Source organism: Ceratosolen solmsi, unplaced genomic scaffold (assembly GCF_000503995.2).
Source record: "Ceratosolen solmsi marchali unplaced genomic scaffold, CerSol_1.0 scaffold10, whole genome shotgun sequence".
In the NCBI taxonomy this organism is placed as follows: Eukaryota; Metazoa; Arthropoda; class Insecta; order Hymenoptera; family Agaonidae; genus Ceratosolen; species Ceratosolen solmsi.
The window spans coordinates 16,339,030-16,366,900 of NW_011948412.1; the positions used below are offsets into that span (position 1 = coordinate 16,339,030).

General features: G+C 21.7%; 3 protein-coding genes across 3 annotated transcripts; 1 reads left to right on the top strand and 2 right to left on the bottom strand.

Annotated features, from left to right (window-relative positions):
- Positions 1-4,836: 4,836 nt before the first annotated feature.
- LOC105360887 (low-density lipoprotein receptor-related protein 2-like) lies at positions 4,837-9,899 on the top strand. The gene is made up of 4 exons (XM_011497899.1): positions 4,837-4,940; positions 5,321-5,793; positions 6,403-6,637; positions 9,698-9,899. Exons 1-4 carry the CDS (start codon positions 4,880-4,882, stop codon positions 9,838-9,840), a joined length of 912 nt encoding a protein of 303 aa, XP_011496201.1. The 5' UTR covers positions 4,837-4,879; the 3' UTR covers positions 9,841-9,899.
- A 3,574-nt stretch (positions 9,900-13,473) lies between these two features.
- On the bottom strand, positions 13,474-14,958 carry PQBP1 (poly-glutamine tract binding protein 1). Its single transcript, XM_011497929.1, has 5 exons — positions 14,800-14,958; positions 14,591-14,697; positions 14,333-14,508; positions 14,026-14,206; positions 13,474-13,892 (listed from the first exon to the last, which is right to left on the bottom strand). Exons 1-5 carry the CDS (start codon positions 14,861-14,863, stop codon positions 13,530-13,532), a joined length of 891 nt encoding a protein of 296 aa, XP_011496231.1. The 5' UTR covers positions 14,864-14,958; the 3' UTR covers positions 13,474-13,529.
- A 172-nt stretch (positions 14,959-15,130) lies between these two features.
- Positions 15,131-17,317, bottom strand: LOC105365359 (uncharacterized; the record flags this gene model as incomplete). Its single annotated transcript, XM_011503504.1, has 6 exons — positions 15,131-15,492; positions 15,630-16,183; positions 16,259-16,482; positions 16,548-16,596; positions 17,088-17,137; positions 17,195-17,317. Coding segments are annotated over 6 exons (1,350 nt in total), but the record flags the coding sequence as incomplete, so codon positions are not given.
- Between the last annotated feature and the right edge of the window lie 10,554 nt (positions 17,318-27,871).

Below are 27,871 nucleotides of genomic sequence, written 5' to 3' on the forward strand. Positions count from 1 at the left end.
TTATACTGACTCAAACTTTTTAAAAGTTGTTTTTAACATTTACTATTAAAAACTTTATTGGGAATACTAATAATTAATTGATATCATGAATAATATATGAAAGTTACTAATTTATTATTATAAATATATATATCTAATTAAAACGATTGCCTAATAAATTTAAAATAAAATTATAATAAATTCAGTAATAGAATCAATTTAAAATTAGATTTTTCTAAGTGTGCATTTTAAAAAAAGTGTTACAGTTTATTTTCTCACAATTAAATTATTTGCGTGACAAATTATAGTAATATAATACTTTTTAAATAATAATCAAAAGTAAAGCAGAGTTTTATTGATATTAAATTGTGGTTGATAAGTAAATTGAAATAATTTCAGAGTTGCTTGTGAAAAAATTTTGTGAATATTAAAATACCATTTTCAATTGTAAATATAATGAAACATGTGTACATAAGTCAATTGCATGTGAATTAATTAATGTTAATGAACTGATGCAGTTGATTGCTCCATAAATTTATATAAATTTATATACTTCAAATAAATTATTGTAAACATATTATAAATTATATACGTAATTTAAAAAGGAAAAATCAAGATTTATTTATAATACTGTATTTTATTATTTGTAAACCTTTCCAAATCGAATATATATATATATACATATATATATATATGTATATATTTACCAAATTAATTAAGAATGTAAAAAATGTTTAAAACATTTTTATATATAATATTAACAAAAAATGTTATTTTTATTTTTACATTAGAAAGAATATTATTGTAATTTTTGTGGAAATATATATTTTTGCAATAAACTACGATTCAATTTAAAATGAACATTTGATTTTCTAAAATAAAAATATAAGATTTTGTACTTATTATTACGCCAAAACAACGAAAATCAAACGGGAAACATTTCGACTTATTGTGTGATATTCACATTGTTAAACTGGTTACATCAATAGATGGCGTACAATCTTTTTTGCTATAAACAATTGTGTAAGTTTAATATATAGCGGCAAGTATAAGTAATCGGGCATTACCGATTTAGTTTTTTTTTTGCCCAGAGTATAACTTTTACCTTGTTTGTTATATCCAAATCTTATATCCAAAAGATTGAATTCAAATATTATTAAAATCTTTGTTACCATTATGCTATTCAATCTATTTTGAGTCAAATTCAAAGTCATCTTAAGTATTAGATCACTTATTGTGAATAAGCAATGTTCATTGGTATAAGGACACTAGTTATCAAACAATTACAGTTATATTTTCGGTTAACGAATGGAAATATTATTATTTCTTCTTAATCTATCCGCCGGAGCAATAATATTAGTTACGAAGATCATTTACACTTTCTGAAAAGTCTATGAAACTCATTCTTTTCTATATTTCGTTAATCACAAAAATTTTTAGTATTTAAATAATTGATAAATATATGATGTATTAATATAAATAAAAATCTTTTTTTTTCTAAGATAAATATAAATAAAAACGAATTAAATCTTCTCAGATATATATTTATAAAGATATTGATAGAATAATAACATTAAAAAATAATATTAAAAATAATTCAAACGCCGAACTTTTAACCAATAACTAGATGTAATATCGTTCTACTAGTTATGAAATATATTTTGAAAACATATATATTTGATATTCTGAAAAAGTGTATTCGTATATAAAATATTTTAATAAAATTATTACTCAACATGTAATACAAAAATTTTAATAAATCATCGTTATATATTAATACAAAATTCATTTATATATTTGTTATAACAGTATATATTCCAGTCCTTTACAAAAAAAATGGATAAAAGAATGGATAAAAAATTATATCAGAGCTGTCTTAATATATCGACTGAAAAGTAAGAGTTAAATATTAATACTTAATAATGCGCAACAAAAAAGTGTATAATTGGAAATTCAGTTTGTCCTCTCTTGAAAGTTATATTTACATTTAAATTTTAGCTTACAATTTACACATGGGAAATGTAATAAATTTACATTCATGGGAAAAACTGAAAGTTTGTTATAAAAATAATAATTGTATAGTAAATTTGATATTGTAATAATTGAAAATTACATAAAAATAATTATGATATTTTAAGACAATTATCTATAACTGTATCTATCGTTATATTTTATTTTAATCCAAGTCAACGTCGACATTTATGCGGTTTCAGAGAAAAATGTTATTGATCCGATGAAAATATATTTATAACTCCAAAGTTTAAGCAAATGTTTAATCGAATTGTATTATCATTAATACTTGTAGCATAATCCGTTACCGATTACAACATTTGTCTTAAATGATTAATTCTGTAAAGTTCAATTGTGTGTGTATACATAATGTATAATAAAAATGGGTAAAAAGATACAAATTATCAATTATCCACAATAGTTCATAATGAATAAATTGAAGTAGAATAAGAAATCATACCTATACAAGAGACATTCATTATAAGAATATTCTCCAATGTATAATGTTGGTATAAAATATTTATGATCCGAAAACATCAACAAGATTTTCAATTAAAGCTAGAAGAAATAAATAATATTAATTAACAATCTGATTTAAAATTTATTCACTTCTACTTGTTAAACCATCGTGTTAAATTAAATTGTATCATAACAGGAACTCAAAATTATTATAAAAAAATATAAAACGTACATATTTAATAAATTAACTATTTAAAACTACATTTCCAGTTTTAGTACTATTTAATATAGTAATATAGTACTATTTAATATAGTACTATTTAATATAGTAAATTGCGTCATTAAAAAACAAACTAATAAACGTAAAATTATAGTACATTACTCCTAGACTAATGGACTGGAGAGCAAAAAAGCATGACTTTATTATGTAATTCAGTAAAAATTAATTTTATTAAGGATTTGCAAATAAATTGCTAATTAAATTAAATAATACGAAAAATTTCGAAATAAATAATGTGAAAGTTTTAGCTCTTTGAAAGTTTTATTTTTATAGTATATGACACTATTTTTATATTCATAATAATAAGTTGAAAGAAACAATCTTGGTTTTATAAGACGTAAATAAGATAATATTACATGGAAAAATTCGAGAAAAGTGCGGTTAATACTACATTTTTACTAATATTGTTATAATTTCCAAGTTATTTTCACAATAGTAATATATACGCTGCAATGAAAACATTAAAACTAAATGATTCATTCTTAATTGATTTATTTCAAATGCTCTAAAAGGTTAATAATTGCTATATATTTATGTGATTTTGTGCATGTTAATTAAGAATTTATGCGCAAAATTACGCATACATTGAAAATGAATACATTTTTTAATAAACTATTTAAGATAATTGATTAACATAATATTTAATATATTTTTAATTCTTATTAATTTTTATTTTGGTTCTATTATTATACTAATGTCTAGTGAAGTTCTATACAGCAATAATAAATGCTTCCAGTGATACAGCAAATAAAGTAGTATACAAAAGATTCTTACATTACTACAGTTTATTATCTCAAAATGTTAATAAACAAACTTTCGTAGATATAAATTGTTATGAATAATATAATATGTTATGTAGCATAAATGTTAATCAGATGTCAAAGCTTTTGATTGAGATTATTAAAATAAAGTATAATAAGGAAGTAATTGATAATTTTATTAACTGTTCCAATTTAGATAATTTATGATGCTTTAATATTGAAATTAATTATATTATAATATTCTGAGCAAATAATATTCTTACATATATGTCGATTCGACGTACGGTTATTACAATAAGCTTTATTTAAAGATTAGTCAATTTAATTTAATTTTTCATTAAAGCATAAAATTTGAATCAATGATATATTATTGAGTATTTTTTCTTGTTTAATTAAAATCTGAATAAAACAAAAATTTGTAAAAAAATATTATATCTAATATATATTTTTATTTGAGATTTAATTCAGCAGTCACTCTGAAAAGCTACTCTTATATAATATAATTTTCATATAACTTTTTATAAAATAAAATTTAATATACTATAATATAAATTTAGTATAGTATAAATTTAATTAATTAGTTAGTTACCAATACAATTGCCCTGTAATTAAAATTAATTTCTGCTTTATTTATTTATGAATTTTTTTAATTAATGTATTGTTATTTTTTCTAGTTGAAAAAATTAATACGTGACAGATTTGTTATGAAGTTTATTTTGATTAATAAATGTTTCATAAATTCATGATCATTAACAAAAGATTAATTATTTATACTTACATAAATAACAAAAATATTAAAATACTAAGTAATATATATTATATGTATGCTTATGCGTGAATGTATGTTTCTTTATGCGTGCGTATTATGCATTTTAGAGTATTTAAGGCTGTAAAAATAAATTAATAATAAAATATTTATTTATTTTATTGAATAACAGTTGCATTACTTCACGAGAAGCTTAAATAAAATCCATTTGAATATAGAAATATATTTCAGTTAAACGAGTGATGATATGTAATATTTTTACTTTATTAAATTTAATAATTATGTCTATCCACTTTTGGATACGAATATTAAAAAATATTACTTAACTTTGGTTTGTTTATTTTTCTTTTCTTCCACTTATTATTTTTTCTTTAGATACGTCATGTAAAAAATAAAAAAATGACGAAGTGAATATAAGCGCGTCGTGCAATTGATCTAACGAAATAAGTGCTCGAATAATGCCTCGTTATGTACCTCGACGCTCCCTTGCGCTCAAACAATGAATATTTACATCAGCATCAAACGAGAAATATCTATAAATAAATTTATACACGTGACATCAATGTGTGGACAAACAAGTGAAGATTTTTTTATATATAGCGATTAAACTTTCGAAATAGAGGGATGGTATTAATATTATTTATATTGGTTGGTGTTGCTAAGGTAATCTTTGCTAAAAACGCTCGTAAGTGAAAATTAGTTTCTTAACTAATTTTGGGTCTATCAATCATCTGAGCCTTTAAATGTTATTATATCGAATATTTGATAATAAATATTAAGTTTGTCCTTATGTTAAATATTTAAAATTAATTAAAAAATGGAATATTGATTACAGTATAACATTTATTTGTAATATTTAGAAAACTAAATGCCAAATTTAATCAATATCTAAGTAATAACGGCGACTAAAGCAAACATTAATAAATAAGCTTAACATAAATAGTGTTTTGTAAACTTTTGTTTTACAATTATTATACAATTTACAATTCATTATTTAAAAAAAATGATATTTAGAAGTTTGTGCTTTATTTTTTTAATATTAATTAAATATTAATATATTTATAGAATTGGAAGATGTGCTATTGGAACGAAAATTACTTTTCTTTTTGAGTAATAATAAATTGTGGCAGATGGAGATGGAAGGAAACATCATCCATGAGAAACTCGTGAACGACGCTTTTGTAGTTGACTACGACTTCGATGAAATAGGGAATCGGTTGTTTTGGATTGACCAGGCTGGGCAAATCATTGCAAGAAATATTAATGGTCAATCTGTCGATAAATGTATGTTTCGGTATTATTTAGCTGGTTCTGGGACGAGAATCACATACAACACCGTGACAGATAAGTTTTATATAATCGATGGTCAGTCACAAGAAATCGATATGATCGAGTCGATGGGTAAGAACCAAACGGTTTTGTTCAAACGAAATCCAATTAAAGAAGAGTATGTGATACGGGAAAAGCCGAGAAAAATCGTTCTAGATCGTCAAGCGGGCCTAATGTTTATTTTGACTGACTTGAATGGTGTAAAAAATGTAAATATTCGTTCAATTTAAATTGAAAAGTCTTTATTAGAATTATCAAGCTTTTAATATATATATATATCTATATTTATATATATATTAATTATATATATTATATATATAATTTATATAATATATATATACATAAAAACTTTATATAAACACAAATAAATGAAGTAACACATATTGATATTTTGCTTTGAGCTTCGAAATTTACATAGTTTCAGAAAATAATTTTTCATCATCATCAAATAAAAATTATTGAAATTTAGGTTTCGTTAATGTATAAGTAAGAACAGATATATTTTTAATAATTTGAATATCACATATATATGCATATCAATTTGAAATTGATTATTGCATAATATTATATTCCAGTAAAGCTACGAATTAAATTATTTTGGTTATTTTTTAGAAATGAATTTTTTTTTTAATTCAATAATATGGTGAATCCAGACAAATTTCAATGTAAATTAGCTTTTTTAGAAAAAATAAAATAATATCTTCAATTATTTTCTATTAAATTATTTTCTTTTTAAGTTTTAAGCTTTCTTCAATCGGGTTTTAATTAGTAAACATTATCGTTCACTAAACTTATCTCTTATTTCATATTTGTTACAGATATACCAATCAAAAACAGATGGTACTTCAAAAAAACTATTAATTTCAAATATTGGCGGTGATGAAATTGGAATCAATTCTAATCATAAAAGAATATTTTGGGCTAATACTAAACAAAAAGTCATTGAAAGCGCCAACTACGAAGGACAAAATAGAGCATTTGTTGCAAAAATTAAAAATTCGGTAGCATTAAATATATATAATAATGAATTGTTTTGGATTATTAACGAAAGTGGTGAGTTAATCCTATCGACATTTTTTGACCAATGTTGTATATATGTAAATTTAACAGTTATACTTAATTTATTATACAATAATATTATAATATAATTAGTTATACATAATTAAGTTATTCTTATACTTAAGAATAAGCGAATTTTTATATTTTTCATGTTTTGAAAATCGATATTACTGTTTGTACATATTTGATTATTTGTATCGATCTCTAAGGAAAGCTTAGATTAAAAGAATTTTCAATACATTATCTCACATTTATAATATTTTAGTTTCTATATGTAATAATGTAGACACTTTTGTGAAACAATTGATGATTTTTAAAGGCTGCTTGTTCATTTTATAGAAATCATATAATTTAAAAATAATTAAATAATTATATTTACATTCACGAAATATTATTGATATAAATTAATTTTATGTAGCAAATTTAATTAAACAATAAATACATGAAAATTTTTATATATTTATAATACCAATTTAGTAAATCATTAAAGTATTCAGTAAAGTATTGAGAATTTGTTTGAATTTAAAAATTTTATAATGTACCTAAAGTAATATATTAAAAAATACAATAAATAATTAATTTCATTTCAATTTGATTTAAAAGATGTATAAAATTCATCAATGTTACAATAGAAGTTGCGAAAATAAAGTTTATAGATGAATTTATATACTGAATTTTGTACAACTACTAGTTTACTATAATGTTCACGTATTATAGTTTGTAATTAACTTATAATCCATACTATTAAAATAGTTAAGTAATGGAATTAAAATGTTTAAATTCATATTAAACCGAAATTATTGAATACGAAATAGAAATACAAGTAAAAATTCACTTTATATAATTAGCGTATAAGGGTTTTGAAAACAATATTATCTTTTATTATTTCTATTTTTTTCTTTAATTCTTTAATAATAATAAGATCTTGTTACATCTAGAAAAAGAGTAATTTCACTAGTCTTTATTTATGATCTATCAGACTTTTGAATGTAACGTCTTTTACCTTTATTATTTGGTTTATAAGTTGCATACTTATCGAGTGCAATAAAAAGAAATTTTAAATGTATATATAAGATTGAAAAAATATATTGTATGGACAAATCGATATTCGATGAATTTAATGTTTTTAAATTAAGTGGTCAGCATTTTTTAGTTATACTTAACTTAAAAATGTTTTGTAAAAGGTAAAATTCGAGCACTTTTAATCAAAGCCAAGTTTAGTTTGAAATTTTAATAATCTATGGATTTGATCATTATATTGGAAGAACAAGAAATTATTAATGAAAGTGGTGAGTTCGTCGACATTTTTTGACCAATTTTTCATACATATATACATAAGCATAAATATAAACGATTCTTGTAATCAGATTATTTTTTTTTAAGATTATTACGATTGTTTTTGGTTTTAAGAAAATTTATTTAAAATATTTTAGAATTTTATTACTTAGAGATATCATGTATAACTAACTAGTTATCTTAAAACTAATTTAATTAATTTACGTATTTATCGTCCTCTGTAAAATAAATCTCTTTTTTTTAATTCCTTAAGTCAATTTTTTGTAAAAGCTTGAGCTTTATGATAGGATATTATATATAGTATATCGCAAATCATATTTCTTTAATACAAAGCCTAATTTACAATTTTTGATAAATAATACTCAATTAAAGATTATCTCATAATAATTATGCATTTAAACGTTATATTAGCAATATTATATAAGAGAATAATATCAGTCTACAATTGAATTTGAAACCATGTAAATTAACACAAATATTTATACATAATAAAAATATTACAGAAATTTTATATATCTGACGAATATTATCTTTTTATTTAGATTAATAAGAATTTGGGCTTGAAATTAGACATATCAAATATCGATTAAATTCAATAATCAATTAATTTTTAATTAATTTTAATTTTTAATTAATTTAAACAAGAAACGGTATAATTTTTTTTTTATTATAAATAATTATTACAATATTATTGATTCCATTAGGTAATAAAAATATAATATATACTTATAAATATATTGAATCTTGTAACTAATGATAGATTTCGAAAAATTAATTTCCATTTTGTAAGTAATTAAAAACAATTATAAAGTATTGGTAATAAATTTACTTCATCAATACAAAATATATACTATAAAAATGCCTAGACCATCAACGTTTTTACATTAATATTTAGCTATATCCGTTATTATCTAATAAATAAAACATAAAATATAAATTAATGTTCATATAATTATATCAATTGAGATATATGTGGTAGTACAGGTGTTAGTAACTATGCTGTCGTTAAAATATGTCCATCGATGTTTTTAAATATGTAAATTATAGTTTCAATCTTGATTGTATTACTTAATAATTTTATCTACATATATTATGTATAAATGTACTGATATATAAACATAGATACATTCAAAAATGAAAAAATTTTACATTCTCCAAACCACATGTATAATATATAAAAGCAATGAATCATGAATAGGGAGTTGTAAAAAGGTTTAAAATTGTATTTTATTTTAATACGATTTTAAGCAAATTAGAATGTAATATTAATTAATTAAAATATTTTTAATGGAATTATTTATACATTGATATAATAAAAATACAAGTTAATAATATATTTTTAAAATTTTCAACCATACATGTTCCAAACTAAAATAAAATATTTGATAGCGTACAAATTGGATTAAAAATTGAAAAACGTATTTAATAAGTGTATTTACTAGATCTATTATATACATATTTTTATCTATTTAAAGTCTATTTAAAGAATTTAATAATAAGGTATATATATTTTACATTTATAAATAAATTTTAATTATTTAATACTTAATAATTATTTTTTAGGAAAAATAATATTTCAACTGTACACAGAATTTAACACAGCATTATGCGAACAAATATTTACTTACCTAATACTTTTAAAAGTGATTCCTTACATTTTATCATGTAAAATTGATTATAAAATATTCAATTAATTTCATAAATTTCATTTATTTTTATTCGAACTGATATATAGCTTAAAAGTTATATTGTTTACAGAATGGGGATGTTCGAAAAGTGCTGTTTATGGATGCAGATTAGAATCGGGTACGTGCGAAATCAGTCCCGATTGCCGAATTCAATTGGAAGATCAATGTCGGAATCCACGATCTTTGAAAATTGTTGGGCTTCAACGTATATAAAATAGAAATATTGGAAGCAGTCATAAAAGCAAAAAAATCTACATTTACTCATTTTTTAGCATCAAGTAATACATTTAAATAAATTTGTTTTATTTTGGTAATTCTAATGATGAACTCCATGTATGAAACATTTTTATAATTTATATAATGTATGTCTGTATTATTTCTTTAATTTCAAATGTTTTTTTTTTTTAAATAGTTTTATAAATAATGTTTTATATATACTATAAGATAATGTAAACAATTTTTGTCTACATCTACTTTATAAATTATATGCTTTAAATAAAAAAATTTTTAAACTATTTTCAACTTGTCTATTTTATTTAACTTCTTTTTTTTGTCAAAATATTTTTCTATCAACGGTTCGATCTAATTTCTTTTACGAGTAAATGATAATTTTTCACAGTGGGCCAAGATGAATTGAGAAAAGTCTAGTGTGTTGAATATTAAAATATATGCACTGATAAAAAAAATCAAATAATTATTATCGATAACTGTTTAGATTAGCTCTTGGTTTATATTCTATCTCCATACATTAACTCTCCATACATGCATACAATACTCTATCTCCATACATTAACCAGGAAGAACCGTAAGATAATGGTGCTACAATTTTCAATTATTTTCTATATATATATTATATATATAATATTATATATATTATAATAAAATATATATAAATATTAATAAATATATTTTATTTTATGTAAGCATATAAAATATATGAAAAATATATTGTATAATAAAAAATACATATTTATAGTCTAAAATTAAATTAATAAAAATGATTATGAATAAAAATTTGCAGTGCATATATTGGAATATAATGCCGAAATAATATTTGTTATATAATAAAGCTTTTCGTTAAATGATATATTTAAATTAATAATATTTGGTTAAAAATTGTAATTATAACTACGTAGTTGATTTAGAATTAGGTATAATATTTGTTGACGACTTTTATTTTTTAGTGTACTTAGCTTATATGTATTCATTGAAACTGATTTCCTTGTCTTTCCTATTTCGGTTATTTTTATACATTTTTTTTAATAACGAAGAATGATTGATATAAATGAAAAATTTCATTATAATTTTATTTTAATATTTTGAAAATTTTGATGACATAGAAAAAATATAGAAGTAACATGATAAGAAAACGTTTTTTGTATATTTTATTTAATTTTTAATATATAATAAAAATGATTCATACTGATTGTAAATATAGGCAGTAATTTATCAATATTATTTCTATTAATATTAATGCGATATTGTAATATATTATACTTAAATATAATTTATAGTAGGAATTTGAATATTTATACAGCAATGATGCAAATTATTATATGTTTTCGTTTAGAATTTTAAAATAGAAATCATAAACTCCAAATGATATATTTTAATAAAATCTAGTTTAAACTTATCAGAACGGAAGTCTGTCCGCTTATCGTTACAAAAAAAAAAAAAAAAAAAAAAAAAAAAAAAAAAAAAAAAAAAAAAAAAAAAAAAAAAAAAAAAAAAAAAAAATAAAAATGATATTCAAAACAATCTTCCGGAATAATATCGTGTTTCTAAATTAAAAAGTCTTTCTTCTGAAGTACAACATTATTCCGGAGTATTTAATACTATCACGTTTGCTTTTTGATATACTTCCATTATATATGTAAAATTGAACATTACAATTGTTTATTATATTTTTAAAACAAATATAAAATGAATCAAGATATTTTTTGGGAGAATATAAACGTTTTGGCAAATAGTGGTATATATGTTTAATTATTTATTTATAGTTTTTTGAACGCTATTTTACTTCACATAAAACAGTTTTTGAATTTCAGCGTGCTTGATAATATTTATAAAACATTATAAAGTGAATATTTTTTTCGATTTTTCATTTAATAATATTAAGTTTTTTTATTGCAATATTTTACAATATTTGGAAATATTTTGTATATTTATATTTATATTAAGTGTTTCAATTTAGATACTGACTTAGAAGCAAAAGATAAATTTGAACATGAAAATAACTGTAAAACATTCAGAATGAAAAATTATATTCCAAATAAATCTAATAAAAGATTTTTAAAACCTTGTTACATAGCAAGCAGTGTAGTAACAGCAGTTTTGATAATCGTTACTATTACAATGATATGTTTTAAAGAAATAAGTAAGTATTATTTCAATAGATTAATACATATTATTTATTAATTATTTAATGTAATGGCATTAAAATGCAATGATAACTGTGTGTGTTCGGAATTTATAATATGAATTAATTTATACATACAGATATTCAACACTCATCAAATTTACCTTACACAATTGAAAAAACATTGTTAAAGGATGCATCCTGAATATTATAAAATAAATCGGTTAATGACCTATACAGAATTACGGTATCTTTAGAAATTTTGATTGTATAACTAAATTTTCTTACACATTTATCAATGATAAATAATTTTTTTCGATCATATTTAGACTTGGATATGGAATAAAAGACAAGAATTAAATAAGAAACAAGAATATTCATGAAAAAGATCTACATTTATCAAGATTAATTCTTTTAAATTTATTATCCTACTAGAGAAGTACAATATAGGGTTACATTTGTTAATTGATTTACGTTAAATAAAAATATAGTTCACCAAAAATTATCATGTATTTTAAAAATCTATATGTAAGCAATATTTAGATCAATTTTGACCATATTCCATAAATTTATTTGAAAATGGGTATTTAGCTTTAAAAAACTTAAAAATTCAAAGTTTTCTTCAACTATGAAAATAAATTTATGGTTTATTATAGTTTTTTATGACTCCAATATATAAATGTAACATCTATGCAGATAGATAAAGGTAAGTACTTAAGTAGTTAGGAAATTGTTTATAGACATTATTTACAAATGTATTACGAATAAATTATAGAAATTGAAGTCTATATATTACAAATGTAAAACATGTAAAAATTTTTTTTCAAATTAGAGTTTTGTGGCGATAGTAATGCACCTATCTATATATCTATAAATATAGATATCAACAGTCACATTTTTTCACATCCTACATTCTGTCTGTTTAAAATTAAAGTACGGTAAAGGAGAAATAAAGTTAAAAAAATTGATTTTCTTTTGTTTATAGTTTTGTTGCATTATGACTAATTTTCCTTGTTACAATTATAATTGATCCAAGCCATTTTTACCTTAAAATATTTAAAATGAACAAGAATACTCTGTTAAATAATTTTTCTTTTACGAAATAAAATACCGTTGCATATATATTATGGAAACTTTTTTGATACAGCTTATATATTTATTAAATTTTTTACATTGAAGTTAATTTTTAAAAATATGTGGAATCATTGGATTCAATTATAGTTTATAAATTACAAATATATATATTCTAATTAGACATTAGCTTCATAATTTTAATGCGTGTAATAGTTAATTATATTATACTATCGTTATTTTAAATTATATTATATTATAGTTCATTACATAATAATTAGTGTATTATTTAAAAACTACATGGTTATATGATGCAAAAGTGAAAATATTTGTTTCTATCTTCTTCTTTAAAATTAAAATAATTTAACTATTTTATAATATTATAATTTTTTTAAATAAGTAACATAATTTTTTATTTCAAATATTCATCAATTCAATTTTTTGTACAAATTATGAATTAAGAAAAGTCTAACTACTCTGGAACTTCTGGAAATGAGACTTTTGGTTTCCCCGAATTTTCTACATCAGGTTTACTAGATTTATTTGAACGTAACACTGCACCGGGACTCGGATATGGTCTCATTTGATAAAGTGGACCAGCTGCTGTTGTATCGGCACCAGTTTTTGCTTCATTATGTCGAGCAAGTCCATCCGACCACTTACCTCTGGGTATGTCACTATATGCAGCAGGGTCCATTGGATCCAAAGTTCGATCTTTTTTCTGATCTTTACTCTTTTCTAATTTTTGATATCGTTTAAATTGACTAATTTTATATTTATCCCGGTCTCTTTCATGACTATCTTTCTTATCTTTTTTGGTATCCTGTTCTTCGGTCTACAAATATATTTTGTTTATTAATTTTAAATATAATGTCTTTCTGTTTACAGATATATGTTACTTAATTTTGTTTATATAAATAATTCTAATTTTTAAATTATGCAAATATTCATTTCCACTTTTAATTTACCTCTCCTTGTTCCACATCGCTAGCACTTTCGTCACTGGATATATTGTCATCTTGATCTGCTTCTTTCAAATGCAACTCTTCCCGTAATTGACTTGCAGGTTGTGATATTTGACATTTTGGATGGGATGGAGGAAGCCAAGAAACTAAATCTGATGACCAATCCCAATAATAATGTCTTCCACTGAATGTATAGATTTATATTAGTTTATAATGATTATAAAAACAAATATAAATATAAATATATATTTATTTGTATACAAAAAAACCACACACACACACACATAAACATATATATTAAATATCTTACGTTCCAGGATCATAGATTGCTTTCCATGTTTCAGGTAAAGGATGTTTTTGAATCAATCTCATTTGTCTTTTTAAATATCGTTCTGTTGGTTGTATATGTCCTTTACCCCACAATTCCTTACACTTTCTTGTACACTCATGATAAATATTGTATTTATTTGGACAACCACTATAACCCTAAAATTTTAGAAATTTAATAAATTTTATGAAATAAACTTATATTTGTCCATACCATAGATTAAATAAATATAATAAAAACCATGAATTTTTGGGCAATGTCAATTTGACTCATTTCATCCTTGCCATTGTCATAATCCTCGGCTATAACTTCTTCATGCATTTTTTTTTTCGATTCTTTTTTAAAGTCTAAATATTGTATAAAATAATAATTAATTTTAAAATTATATAAAATTAAAAAAAATTGATTAATATATGTTAGGATTAATGTATGTCGAGGTTATATCTTACCATTTTTTTTATTTATTATTCCGCGTTTTGCGAGTCGTGCAGCTAAAGCAGCTGGAAGAGGCATTTTTATATTTTATTTAGTATTAGAACGAATTAGTTATTTATTTAATATTTTTAAATTTTCTAATAGTGGAACTACGACAAACACAAAACTTTATTATCCGCCATAATGGAATATTAAATGGCACCACGTACCGAAATTTTTAAATTCTTAAAATATTAAAAATGGTTTATAGAGTATACTTAAAATATACATAAACAAGTTTATTATATTAACATTCTTAATTCATATTTACAGCAATATGTACAATTCTTTTATCACAATTTTTAAATGATTTTATTTTTAATGAACTTCATTATCTTCATTATTATTTTTCAAATCATCTTCTTCAGAGTTTTCTCCACTTCCAAAAAAGGTTTCCTCTGTAAATATTGGGAACTTGAAATCTTGGATAGATTGATTGATAGAAAATTTTTGTACATTAGGTATTATATCCTCTGATTTCAACATTTTTACTCTTGGAAGAGGTATTGGAGTACATTTATTTTTTTGCAATTTATTTTTTTCAATATAATTATTTGTTGAAATTGCATCTTTTAAAACTCTTGGTGGTGGCAAGGGTGGGGGTGGGGGTGGTAGTGTTGGTGGGGGTGTAGGTGATAAAGATTCTGACAATGCTGAAGTTGATAGTTCTGAAAAAAAAGATAAAATAGTTTGTGTAATGCTTTATCAAAATAATAAAGATATTTGAAGCATTATTTTAAACAAAATACAATATAAATACAAAAAACATATTAACCAGATTTAGTTTTATCATTATCAGAATTTTTTAGTATTTTATTATACATCCGCTTTAATGCCTTTAGTTCTCTTTCTGTCATAGACTTTTGTTTTTCTGTTAGTGCTTCTTTTAATTCAGTCATAAAATTTTTAGCTAGTAATTTATCAAGCTTAAAATTTTGAAGAATACTTATATCACTATTTTCACATAAAGGTTTTAAATATTCTTCTTTGATATATTCTTCAAATACTTCATCTTCAATTTCTAAATCATTATTAATTATAACAATTTTTTCATCGGTATTCATTGCCAATAATGGTTCAGATTCATTCGTATCTAGATTATTAATCGGTTTATGTTGAATCTTAGCAATAAGAAGGCTACTAAATTCTGCAAAGTTTCGAGCATTTTCAATTTGTTTATAAGCTTCATTCATTCTTTCCATAATGGATTCAATTAGTTCTAGGTTATTGTGATCTTTTTCATCTTGAAAGTCAATAGATTCTAAAATTGATGTAATTTGTTTATATGCTAATTGAATTTTCTGAGATGTCAAATCTAAATGACTGTAAATATCTTGCCATATTGAATTTGGAATACCCCTATATAAATAAATTTCTGATCAATTTTTATAATTAATCAAATTTTCCTTTTAAAGCATTATATAAATTATATACCTGAAAACTCGTTTAATCGGATGGATTTCACATGATTGATAATTATGGATAATTTTACAGATTTTTAAATAATAAATCGATAATGGCTTAGTTAAATATTTAATAGATTTGATGAGATTTGTTTTTGGAATATGAACAGAACAGTCTTTTGTTCTAATATTATAAGCATGGGCTATAATAAATAACATTTCAGATTGAACAAGAATAAAAGTGTAATAATAACTCTAAAACAGATATTCATTTTATAAGTATTCATTAATTTAAAAATATGTATATTTAAATTGCATACTTTTAGTTCTTCATAGTTTATATCAGCATTAACTTCCTTGTTTTTATTTCTAATTTTTGTTAAAATGCAAGTTGAATGTAATGAATTAGGCAACATGTTTAAAATTTTTTGGGCTTCTTCATAATAAGATTGAGACAAGTTTTCAAAAACTTCTATCATCAATTGTTTAATTAATAATATAATTTGATATTTTTCCTGACTAATAATTCTGAAATAAATTAAAGAGAAATAAAAATAGAATAATTATTTATAATAATTGATTAAATTATAATTATTGATTAACATTAATGAACATAATTTTATGTATAAAAAAAACTAACTCATCTTTTTCATATATTTGATCAATTAATAATTTCTTGTCATAGCGTTTTAAAATTTTAAGACCAAGTTTTAGTAAGTAATGTAGTTTTTTTTGCAAGGCAATAAAGTATTTTAAATTTTTAATTGCATTCCAACCAATAAGTTGTTTATATATAAAAATGCCAAATGTTGTTAATGATATTGTTGCGACTTTAATATCTATTTTCTTAATAAATAAACCGTATGTAGTTATTGTTGAACCAATAAGTGGAAGCCATTTCCAAAATTTTCTGCAATATTCAAAGTAATATAAATTTTATAATAAAATATGAAAAAGAAGTTTTTACAGCTACATAATGTGATACTAGCCGATATAATGAAATTTGTTTCTCTTCAAAAAAATTATTTATAATAATAGCGTGATCATCTAGCAAGATATTTCCTTCTAAAATGATTTCTAATACTTTTTTTATTAATTCATCATCCTATAAGACATTTAAAAATTTTATTTAATATTATTTATAAAGAATAATAATTAAAATATCTTACTTGAAAAATATATTGATATGTTATTTTAATTTTGTCATTAATAGTTTTATTTAGTAATTGAAAATCCTATAAAACAAAAGAAAAATAAAATTAAAGATTTATGATATTCACATTATATAGACCGAAGAGACTAATTTCCTACATCTACTTTTGCCAAATCTATTTCAAAAGAAGTACATTCAGTTTTAGCTTTAGGTGTTGAGTTAAAATCAGAATATCCCATATTTATTAAAGCTGTATGCAAATCACTTCCCTGTAAATAAAATTAGTTATTTTAGAATTTATAAGAATTTAACCTACAGATATAATATATAACTATAATTTATTATAATTATTACTTTTTTATTATTGATTATATTATCTAAGATGAGTTAATTAAAATAATATTCATAAAATGTATTAATGTAATCATACCTCCAATATAACATCTTCATCTTCATCTAAAAGAGTTAAATGATCCTCGTTCATTTTTCTATTAAATTGTTGAGGTTATAATTTCTATAAATGAAATTTAAATCATAAAATTATACATAAGTAGTTCGGAAGTGTTATTTTAGTTTTGTATAAATTTTAAGTATTTTATAAATTTTCTGTAGAAATATAATTAAAATTTTTGTGTAACTTATATATTTACATTTATAGACATACTCAACATTGCTTATCTTTGATTACCTTTCAATTGGAACATGAATGCAAAATTTTAATACAAAAGTCAACTATAGACTAATCAGATATTTAAAATTGTATTTGATTTTATTTTAGTTTAAACAGTATTGACATGTATTTTACTCGTAATATAATTACGAGTTTATTTAAATTTGTTTTAAATAAAACACTATTAATAAGTTATTAATTAGATAGTTATTTATAAGTCTGGTTAACTTAGTTTATTGTAGAAGGATAACCAAATTAATATTCATAATTGCAGATGCAATATGAAAACATGTTTCCACATCATTATAAATATATTATCATTTTAAATAAATTTTATTTTAAATAAAAATATAGTTTAATATAAGTAAATAATAAGCAAATAATTGTTTATTTAAAATTTTTATTAGCATTTATAGTAATGAATAATTTTTTTTAAATTGAAGTCATATAAAAACATTTCTGGAATTAAAAATAATATATTAGTACAAATCATGTACGAATCACCAACATAATTGGCAGAAGAATAAGATATTATATACCTTCTTAATAATTATTGTTTAGTTTATTTTAATAAAAATAAATATCTACTACTCGTATATCCTTATTAGAAGAGATTAACTATCATTAGGATTACATATTATAACAAAGGAATATATTATCAGATTTCTTCCCAATTGAAAGTTGAGATTGAAGCCAACTGTGTATAAATTCATAGGTGTCAGAATATATGAAACAAATTTATAACGTCATATATGAAGTTGTGTATAAAGATGCATTTAGTATAAAAAATAATAGTTTGTCATCTCCATATTACCCTTTATATGATGCTAAGGTTAATTAAATTTTGTCTGTGTTATCTTATTAATTTCTGTTATTTATACAATTTTGAGATAATGAAACAAGATTGACATAATTATATATTGAAATAGCATAACTTAATGTTTACATTATCATTTATATTATTTATAATTCAATTTATAATTATAAATTTTTATTATTTTTATTATTTTATTATTTTATTATTAATTTTTATTATTTATATATTTTTTTATTATTTTAGAAAACATTATTATTGGTAACATTATTAAACATTAATATATTTCCAAATCTAGCTATCGAGTCAAAAGGTTTCTTTATAAAGGTTTTTCTAAGTGTTTTCTTGGATAGTTTCAAAAATTTAAATTAAAGTAAAAATAGAGAGATAACGAATTTAATAGTTTATATTTTTTTTATTATTTTGTTGAATAACTTCAATTGATTCATTTTTAATTTGTTTTTAATTAATTTAATAGATTTATTTTTAATTTTAATAATAATTTTGAATAATTATTTTGATTATTTAATAAATTATGTTGTATTTATTTTGATATTAATCTTACCACGTTATGAAACTTGATCCCTGAAATTAATTTTAATATAGAACACAAAAATATCGCTAAAATGTCTATAATGCTAATTATTCCTTTTTATTAATATGAGAGTGAAGTAGAATATTATTTTGTAGTATGTTGGTAGAGTTGGAATATTAATAAATTATAGAATCTCTATAGTATATTGTAAAAATTCGTGTTTGAATTAAGTCTAAAAAAATTTAAGAAGCCAGCTAGGTACTTGAGATCTAATATTGAATTTTGTACAACAAAATTTCAATACATAATAAATTGTGTCATAATATTTTTATTAATATGAGAGGATATCAGAATTATAGAATATATTATATATTTTAAATTTTCATTGGTTAATATTTCGTTAGGAATCTGTTTTATGTAGAAAAATTAATTCTAAAAATATATTATGTAATATTTTTATTTTTATACGAATCTCATAAATAATTATACATACAGTATATTTATATCTATATCTTGCTGTATATATAAAACATACTTTAAATGAATACTTTAAATAAATTCGCTTAAAACAATTATGAAAACGTTTTTCTAGATGATAAAAAACATTGATTCTACTAAACTATGAAAAAATCAATTATTATAATATTATTTTTATTTATTGTTCTCTTATTTAACATTATTTTCTAATTTTCTAGCTGATTCTAAATATTAATATGCTTGCATAAAGTTGAAATTTCGTGATTGTAAATCCAATTAACAGTCGATTTAAAATCATTGTAAAGCATGTAATCACTTACATAAACTTTAAGTTTGCAATACGAGTCAATGACTCGGCTTTAAAAGTATATCGTGTCACACCCCGTCGTTCTAAAATTTTGTCCACGAAAGTCTAATTATAGAAAGGACGTGCGACAAACTCGTGAAATCTTGCCGGGATATTAATTAAAGCACCACATTTATCGTTTTAAGTACTATTTTGTATATATGTAGTGTTTTGCATCACTGCTAATACATTAAAGTACCTATTGTACTTGCTAGACAATTAGGCTTATTTAACTGGAGATCGAAGGAGCCTCTAATTTGGTGGGTGAAAAAGCAGTCGTTGACGTGAGTGTGATTAAACGGTTTTGTATAATTTCAAGATTACGGCGTTTCATTAAAAAGGTAAATTCAAATATATTTGAAGCTTTTTTTTCAGAGGTATTGCAATTCTATGTCACAACGAATACCGGTAATTTAAATTAAAATAAATAAAAAAATTAAATCCTATTCGTTACATCTCGTCAAGTAAGCTCAAAATACTTGCTAATACTATTTACTTGTATGAACTATTATTATTTTTTTGTATTATTCGTTTATATTCGGGAATCAATATATTTATAGAGGCATTGTATCATGATGTATTTTATATATTAAGAGATAATTAAAATATTTAAAACCTTTTTTAAATTAGTGAAGGGACAATATCTAAACTATTTGAACTATCAATTTCATAAAGAAGAAAAAATGAAAGGAGAAAAAATGAAAAGAAAAAAAAATTCTATCTTCGATCTTCTAAATGACTCAAAACGAAGACATTTTTCCGAACGTGTACATCTATTCAGAAAAGTTAATAATTAAGGCATTGATTGAACAAAAATACATCTTATATTATATAAATTCAATTTATTTTTTAGTAAACCGTAATTTTTAAACGTATATCATTATTAAAAAGTTATTATCAAGTAGAAAAATTAGATTAAAACTGACAAAATTGTATGACTTAATTATTTCATAAATAGAACAATGATTGAAATGACTAAAGTTATAGTTTTATGAATGAGTTATTAATATATTGGTTAGATTTTATATTGCTTAAATATTAAAAATAAACTGGATAATGATTTCATTATTTTCAAAATAATTATTGTAAAGAAAATATAGAACTTAAATCAAGATTTACCTTTAAGAACTTTCTAAAAAATATTAAAAGTAAAATTATGTCATTTAAATTTGAAAAAAGATTTAAAAAGTTACTAAGTTTTAAGATAGAATGTAATATTTTTAATACATATTTTCGAAAGATAACTTGTACATATAAAATTGTTGAATGCATTTACAGCTTTAGAGCAGATTATAGAATTAAAATAAATAAGAAAGTTTTAATCACTTTGGTAACCTGTATATTGTTAATCAGCATTTGTAGTTTAAATTTTTCGCAATATTGTAGGAATTAATTAAATTCATAACTGGATTGAGATTAAAATTAATTTTTGTTTGAAATAGCTTATTTTATCGCAATGAGCAATAATGAAATTTTACTAAATATTTTATGCAATCTTTTTATATTCAAATTTAATTTACAGATATGCATTTTCAAACATAAAATACAATATAAGATATATTGATCATATAAAATATTTAAGTCAGTAATGTTTAAGTCAAAATATTTATAATTTTGTTTTTTATAATAATTAAATCAATACATACATTAAAATTTTAAATAATTAAATATAAGTACATAATATAAAATTAATAATATAAAATCGTTGTTTTAATCGTCAGAATCAAATTAATAAGAAAATAAGTATTACACCATCTAATTTATGGGTGTTTGATTCATCTTAATATTGCATTTTTAATAAATATAAATAAAATAAATTTATATAATTTAAAATGGAATTTATATAGAAAGAAATTTCTACATATTAGTCACCAAACAATCAAGTAGCCATATGTTTCGAAAAAAAAATTATATTAATTCTTTCATGTGTTATTTTAATGAGATATGAAAGTATTAATACAAAATTTAATAGAACTAAATTCACAACTTGATTGACAATAAAAAAATAAGTTATTTTCAAAAAATTTTGAAATTAATTTAGCACTGAGCGAACTCTAGTGAATCAAAATGGGAATATATTCTGCAATTTTAACGTAAATACATTTTGCACCCTTACGAGAGCAATTGAGCTGCTTCTTTAATTCTTCAATGTCTCCAATAAATACTTTTTTGATATTGGGATATATGCAAGAGAGATCGGTCCTGACATGTATGACCCTTCGTGTCCTAAGTTTTTTTTTGCAATTTTTGCAATAACAGTAATTTTATAATAAAGGTTATATATTTATAACCTGAAAATTTTATCATGGAAAATTAAAACTGAATTTAGAAAGTTATATTATGGGATAGAAAGTTAATTTTTATATAAATGAAGTGCTAAAGAGTTAGCGAATATAAAACAATATTTAAATAATATATATATATATATATATATATATATATATATAAGTACTTATAAAATTGCTGTGAATCTGTGTGAACATTTTAAACAATGAGTTTGTACATAAATAAAAAAATTAAAAATTTTGAGAATAAGCGAATTTTTATATTTTTCATGTTTTGAAAATCGATATTACTGTTTGTACATATTTGATTATTTGTATCGATCTCTAAGGAAAGCTTAGATTAAAAGAATTTTCAATACATTATCTCACATTTATAATATTTTAGTTTCTATATGTAATAATGTAGACACTTTTGTGAAACAATTGATGATTTTTAAAGGCTGCTTGTTCATTTTATAGAAATCATATAATTTAAAAATAATTAAATAATTATATTTACATTCACGAAATATTATTGATATAAATTAATTTTATGTAGCAAATTTAATTAAACAATAAATACATGAAAATTTTTATATATTTATAATACCAATTTAGTAAATCATTAAAGTATTCAGTAAAGTATTGAGAATTTGTTTGAATTTAAAAATTTTATAATGTACCTAAAGTAATATATTAAAAAATACAATAAATAATTAATTTCATTTCAATTTGATTTAAAAGATGTATAAAATTCATCAATGTTACAATAGAAGTTGTACATTTAGCTATTCAAAAGACAAATTTATTTATAAATTTAGTTTGATGATACATTGAGTTTTGAAATTAGTTTTCTTCTTATTAAATGGATTGCAGTTGAACTAATTTTCTATTTTCTATTTACATTTTATTTAAAAAAACTTTCTACGTTAACTTTTTGTTTTACCGTTTAAATTTTTTTTAACGGTTACTTATTTTTTTAATTTAAAGTTTAATTAAAAGAATACAATATTCATGAATCAATTTCAATTATATACAAGATTTGTACTGATTAATGTGTTCATAAATTTATGCAAGTTTTATGATTGTACAAAGCTACAGATATTACGTGCAATATGAGTAAACTTTTTAAATTATGAATCAGGAACGGGTAAGCAGTAGTCTTTGTAGAAGTGGAGGAATTATATTTTCATCTGACTGTATTTGATTACTTTTACATTATATGCCTTATACGATTTTATTTTCCCATTATTATATCAAATTTCGATTGTTTCATATTTTATACTCAAATATATTTAAAATTAAAATACGTACTTAATAGTCAGAAATAATGTTTTCAAAATTGATTCAATATTTTTATTACTTTATAAATGGCTAATTAATTTTAAAGGAAATAATAAAATAAACATATATAAAATGATGTATTTAATAGATATGCTTATTATATTTTTATTTTATGTAATAAATTATTTCAGTTGAAGTTTTAAATCATATATCAATAATGGACATAATAATACTCAATCGACTATAATTGTATTGTTTTTAAAAATGATATTTTTCGTTTAGGTTCCTCGATTATTATTTAAAAAAAAATCAATTTATATAAAATATAAACCAATATATTACCAAATTTACTAAAGATAGATTAAGTATTTTATATTAATTTTTTTAACTTACATATCAAAAAATCGTACATGCGATTATTATATCTAGTTGTATATTATTTAATATTTGATAAAATAGTTTATTTTTTGTATTTCAGGAAGTAGACAAAATATTTTTATTACTTTTAAATTTGTATTTTAAATTTTTATATTTAAAAAGTGTTATACAACATATTAAAAATATTGATTTCTTCTGTCAATTTATTTGATTTATTGATTTTATTAAATAATCAGTTGTAAAATATGGACAATAAAAGATAAAAAAAATTAATTTGCAGTTATAAAGTTTAAATGATAGATTATCGACAAACTATTAAAAATATTCGAAAAAGAGAGACAGGGTGTGAGAGAAAGAGAGAGAGAGAGAGAGAGAGAGAGAGAGAGAGAGTGGTGGAAAAGAGCAGAGGCTGAAGTGTACTATATTTTCGTGATAATGGATTTCAACATGTCAAACGGCAAAAGGTTGAGTCTTAGAAATATTTATAAATGCTTTTTCTTTGCGAAGCAGTGAAAGCTTGCATCAACTGAAGTTTTGCAATACCCTTTCAAAGGCCTAAGCATATGAAAGTGCAAAAGTATAAAGTAAATAGAGGTATACAATCAGAGCTTAAATGTCGTAAGAAAAGATAAAGAAAAAATTTGAAAGGAAATACTTGGTTTGTTTTTATTTATTTTGATTTTTTGAGCAACTTGAAATCGCTATTTGATATTGCTCGAACTCTTTTAATTACATTGGTGTATACAAATAAAACATTATATACTTTACCTTTTACAAAAATTACTAATTATATTACAGTTACGTGTAGAATAGATAATAGATTATATAATATTGTTAATAAATTATTTTGAAATATAAATTTTTAGTAATACAATTAATAATTTAAATATCCTTGGTATTAATGAAGCAAGATTTAAGAAATTAATATTTTCTATTTGATATTATTTTATCTTACACTCTGTTGTTGTTCTGAAGTTCTTTGCTTCGATATCAAGGAAAGAAAAATAAATACTAAGCAAACCTAAAAAGCTCCATGTGTAGATATATATGTTCGTGGCCATAAAAATACTCTACTGTATGCTGGTATATTGAATGTTTCCTAGTTCTATATATTTGATTCTGTAGATGAATGAGAATTATTCTGTTCGTAACACTACCTTGGGAATGAGGTATTAGGATGCCATATTGTTGGATCGCGCTAATCAGATTGAAGTCTCATTGAAACGCCATTGAAAAAATAACCAAGCTCAACTAGGTTTTATACATTTAAGTCGAATGTAGAGGTATTAACACTTTGTTGAAAATGGTTTCGTGGTAACAGATCGTAAATATTGCGAAAAAGTTATGTAGATATTTTATATTGTTAAAGATGTTCTGCATGTATTGATGATATGTTGCAGATTAGCAGTTGCATTGTGAAGTTGGTGATAGAGAAATTGATCTACCTGAAAAGTCGTATTTCTGAAAATTGATCATAATTTATTTTCGATCTCTTTGATCGTCTTTGATAATGTTCATTCAGCAATTGGATAAAATGAATATTCATATCCTTGTAAGATACTCATTCATTAAAATAAATTTTTAATTAATTATCTATAAACTTGATAGTTAATAAATATTTCAATTGCAAATTAGCTTTATGCTATAGAATGACATTATGGCTTTACAATGGTTCTATGAATATTCTTATCAGGCCAATTTCGATCAATGTACATGTAATGTACTTTCACTATTTATCGGCGGTGTTTCGTAGTTATTAATAGAGACGGTTTTACTATGTACTCATATTGCTCATCTAAACCTTTTCTTTGAGTGGATATACTTGAGTTCAAATGACCTATGAATATTATATGTATTATATGTATTAATATATGTATATATAATATTATATACTGAAAATAGAGTCACTTTATTATTTTCAAAATGATAAACAATTGCTGTTAAATAGTATGAAAACAAATTTAGTTAAGTATTCATAATGATTTATAAATGAATTTTTGAAATATTCAGTAATATGGTTATGATAAAATAGAAATTGTAATGTACAGTGGAGGTGAAACTTTATTTTCGTAAAATAGAATTTATTTATAATATTGTGCAAATACAAAATATTATGGAAATATGCATTAATAAATAAAATTAATCATTGCAATAACAGTTACAATCTTTTTTACAATAACATTAATTAATAATAGAAGATATAATTGTTAAAAAATCTAATGAAATAAAAGTATCCTCATTAACTTGAGTTTCCAAATTATTATGAAACTATATTTATATAACATACTATATTATATATAGAATTAGAAATGAAGTATTTTTCAAAAATAAAATATCCAATATATTACGAAGTTATTTTGATAAACGCTTTTTTACTCTCTATATATACATACTTACAAGATATATGACAATATAATACATTAGTTACATATTTTATATAAAACTAAAGTTTATTAGAAATGTTTGATGTAATAAGTAAACATTTTAAGAACTGTGCGTTCTATTGTATTATCTATCTCATGTATAAGTAAGGAACATTTACATTATTGTTAAAAATGTTCTTGAATATATTTTAACATAATTTTACAATAAAATAAAATGTAATTAACAAAAGTATATGATTAATAATTTGAGTATAAAAATTAAATAATTAAAAAAAAATCGTAATTTTTAAAAATATTAATTATATAAAATCAGTCATTTTATTAGATATATTTAATTAAGAATCTGAGAAAATATTTATAATGAAAAATTGATTATTATAATTGTTAAGTATTACTTTTGGATTTATATAGTTTAAAAAAAAACTATATTTTATTTAAAAAATGATTAAGTTTATGTACAATTTTACATTAGTATGTACAATTTTATTTTAGTAATAGTTGTTAATCGCAATTTTTTAAAATAATGTAATTTAAACATATAATATTTTTAATATCCAAATTTTAAATAATATTGTTATAAAGATATTGAATGTATATTGAAATATCGAATTTTTACCCTTAAATCCAAAAGTCTACTTTTTGAATAGTAGTTTTTTTTCGTGTCTTAATAATTATATTATAAAAGTGTTATTATGAAGTTTATTTTGATGATAAATTAGTTCATTCATCATGGAACATTAGTGTATACGAAAAATGAAAACAATATAAAATATAAGATGAAAGGTACGAGTTAATATATGATAATACACATATAAAAAACGGCGAGCACATTGGAAATGGAAGCTGCTCATGTAAGTATGGAATTGAATCAAGAGTTCAACAAAGAAACATCTCCAAGACAAGAAACGAATATTGGATGCGAAGGTGGAAATGAGATATAATAGATTAAAAATATGTCAAAATAAAAGAAAGGAAACAAATGAAATTGCTTGCAAGTCGAGTGCAAGTGAACGAAAGACAATAACAGAGGGTAAGTACCTCAGACAATGGATGCGGGACGACTTTAATGATCACTTGTATAAAAAGGGACATACAGATAGTGATATATGGAAAAATATTAAGAAAATAATAAGAAAATAACGATAAAAAGCAAAAGAATAGACGAGGGAGAAAGGTAAAATCGTTATTTATGGTAGGATTTGATTTATGGGTAGGAATTTTGCATGTTGTTTATATGCAGTAGAATCTAAAAGAGTGTGGTCAAGCAATTTTTATCAGTCCTGGATGCGTGTGGTATAAACTTTTTGAAATATTAGCGGTAGGAGTGACGAATTACTAG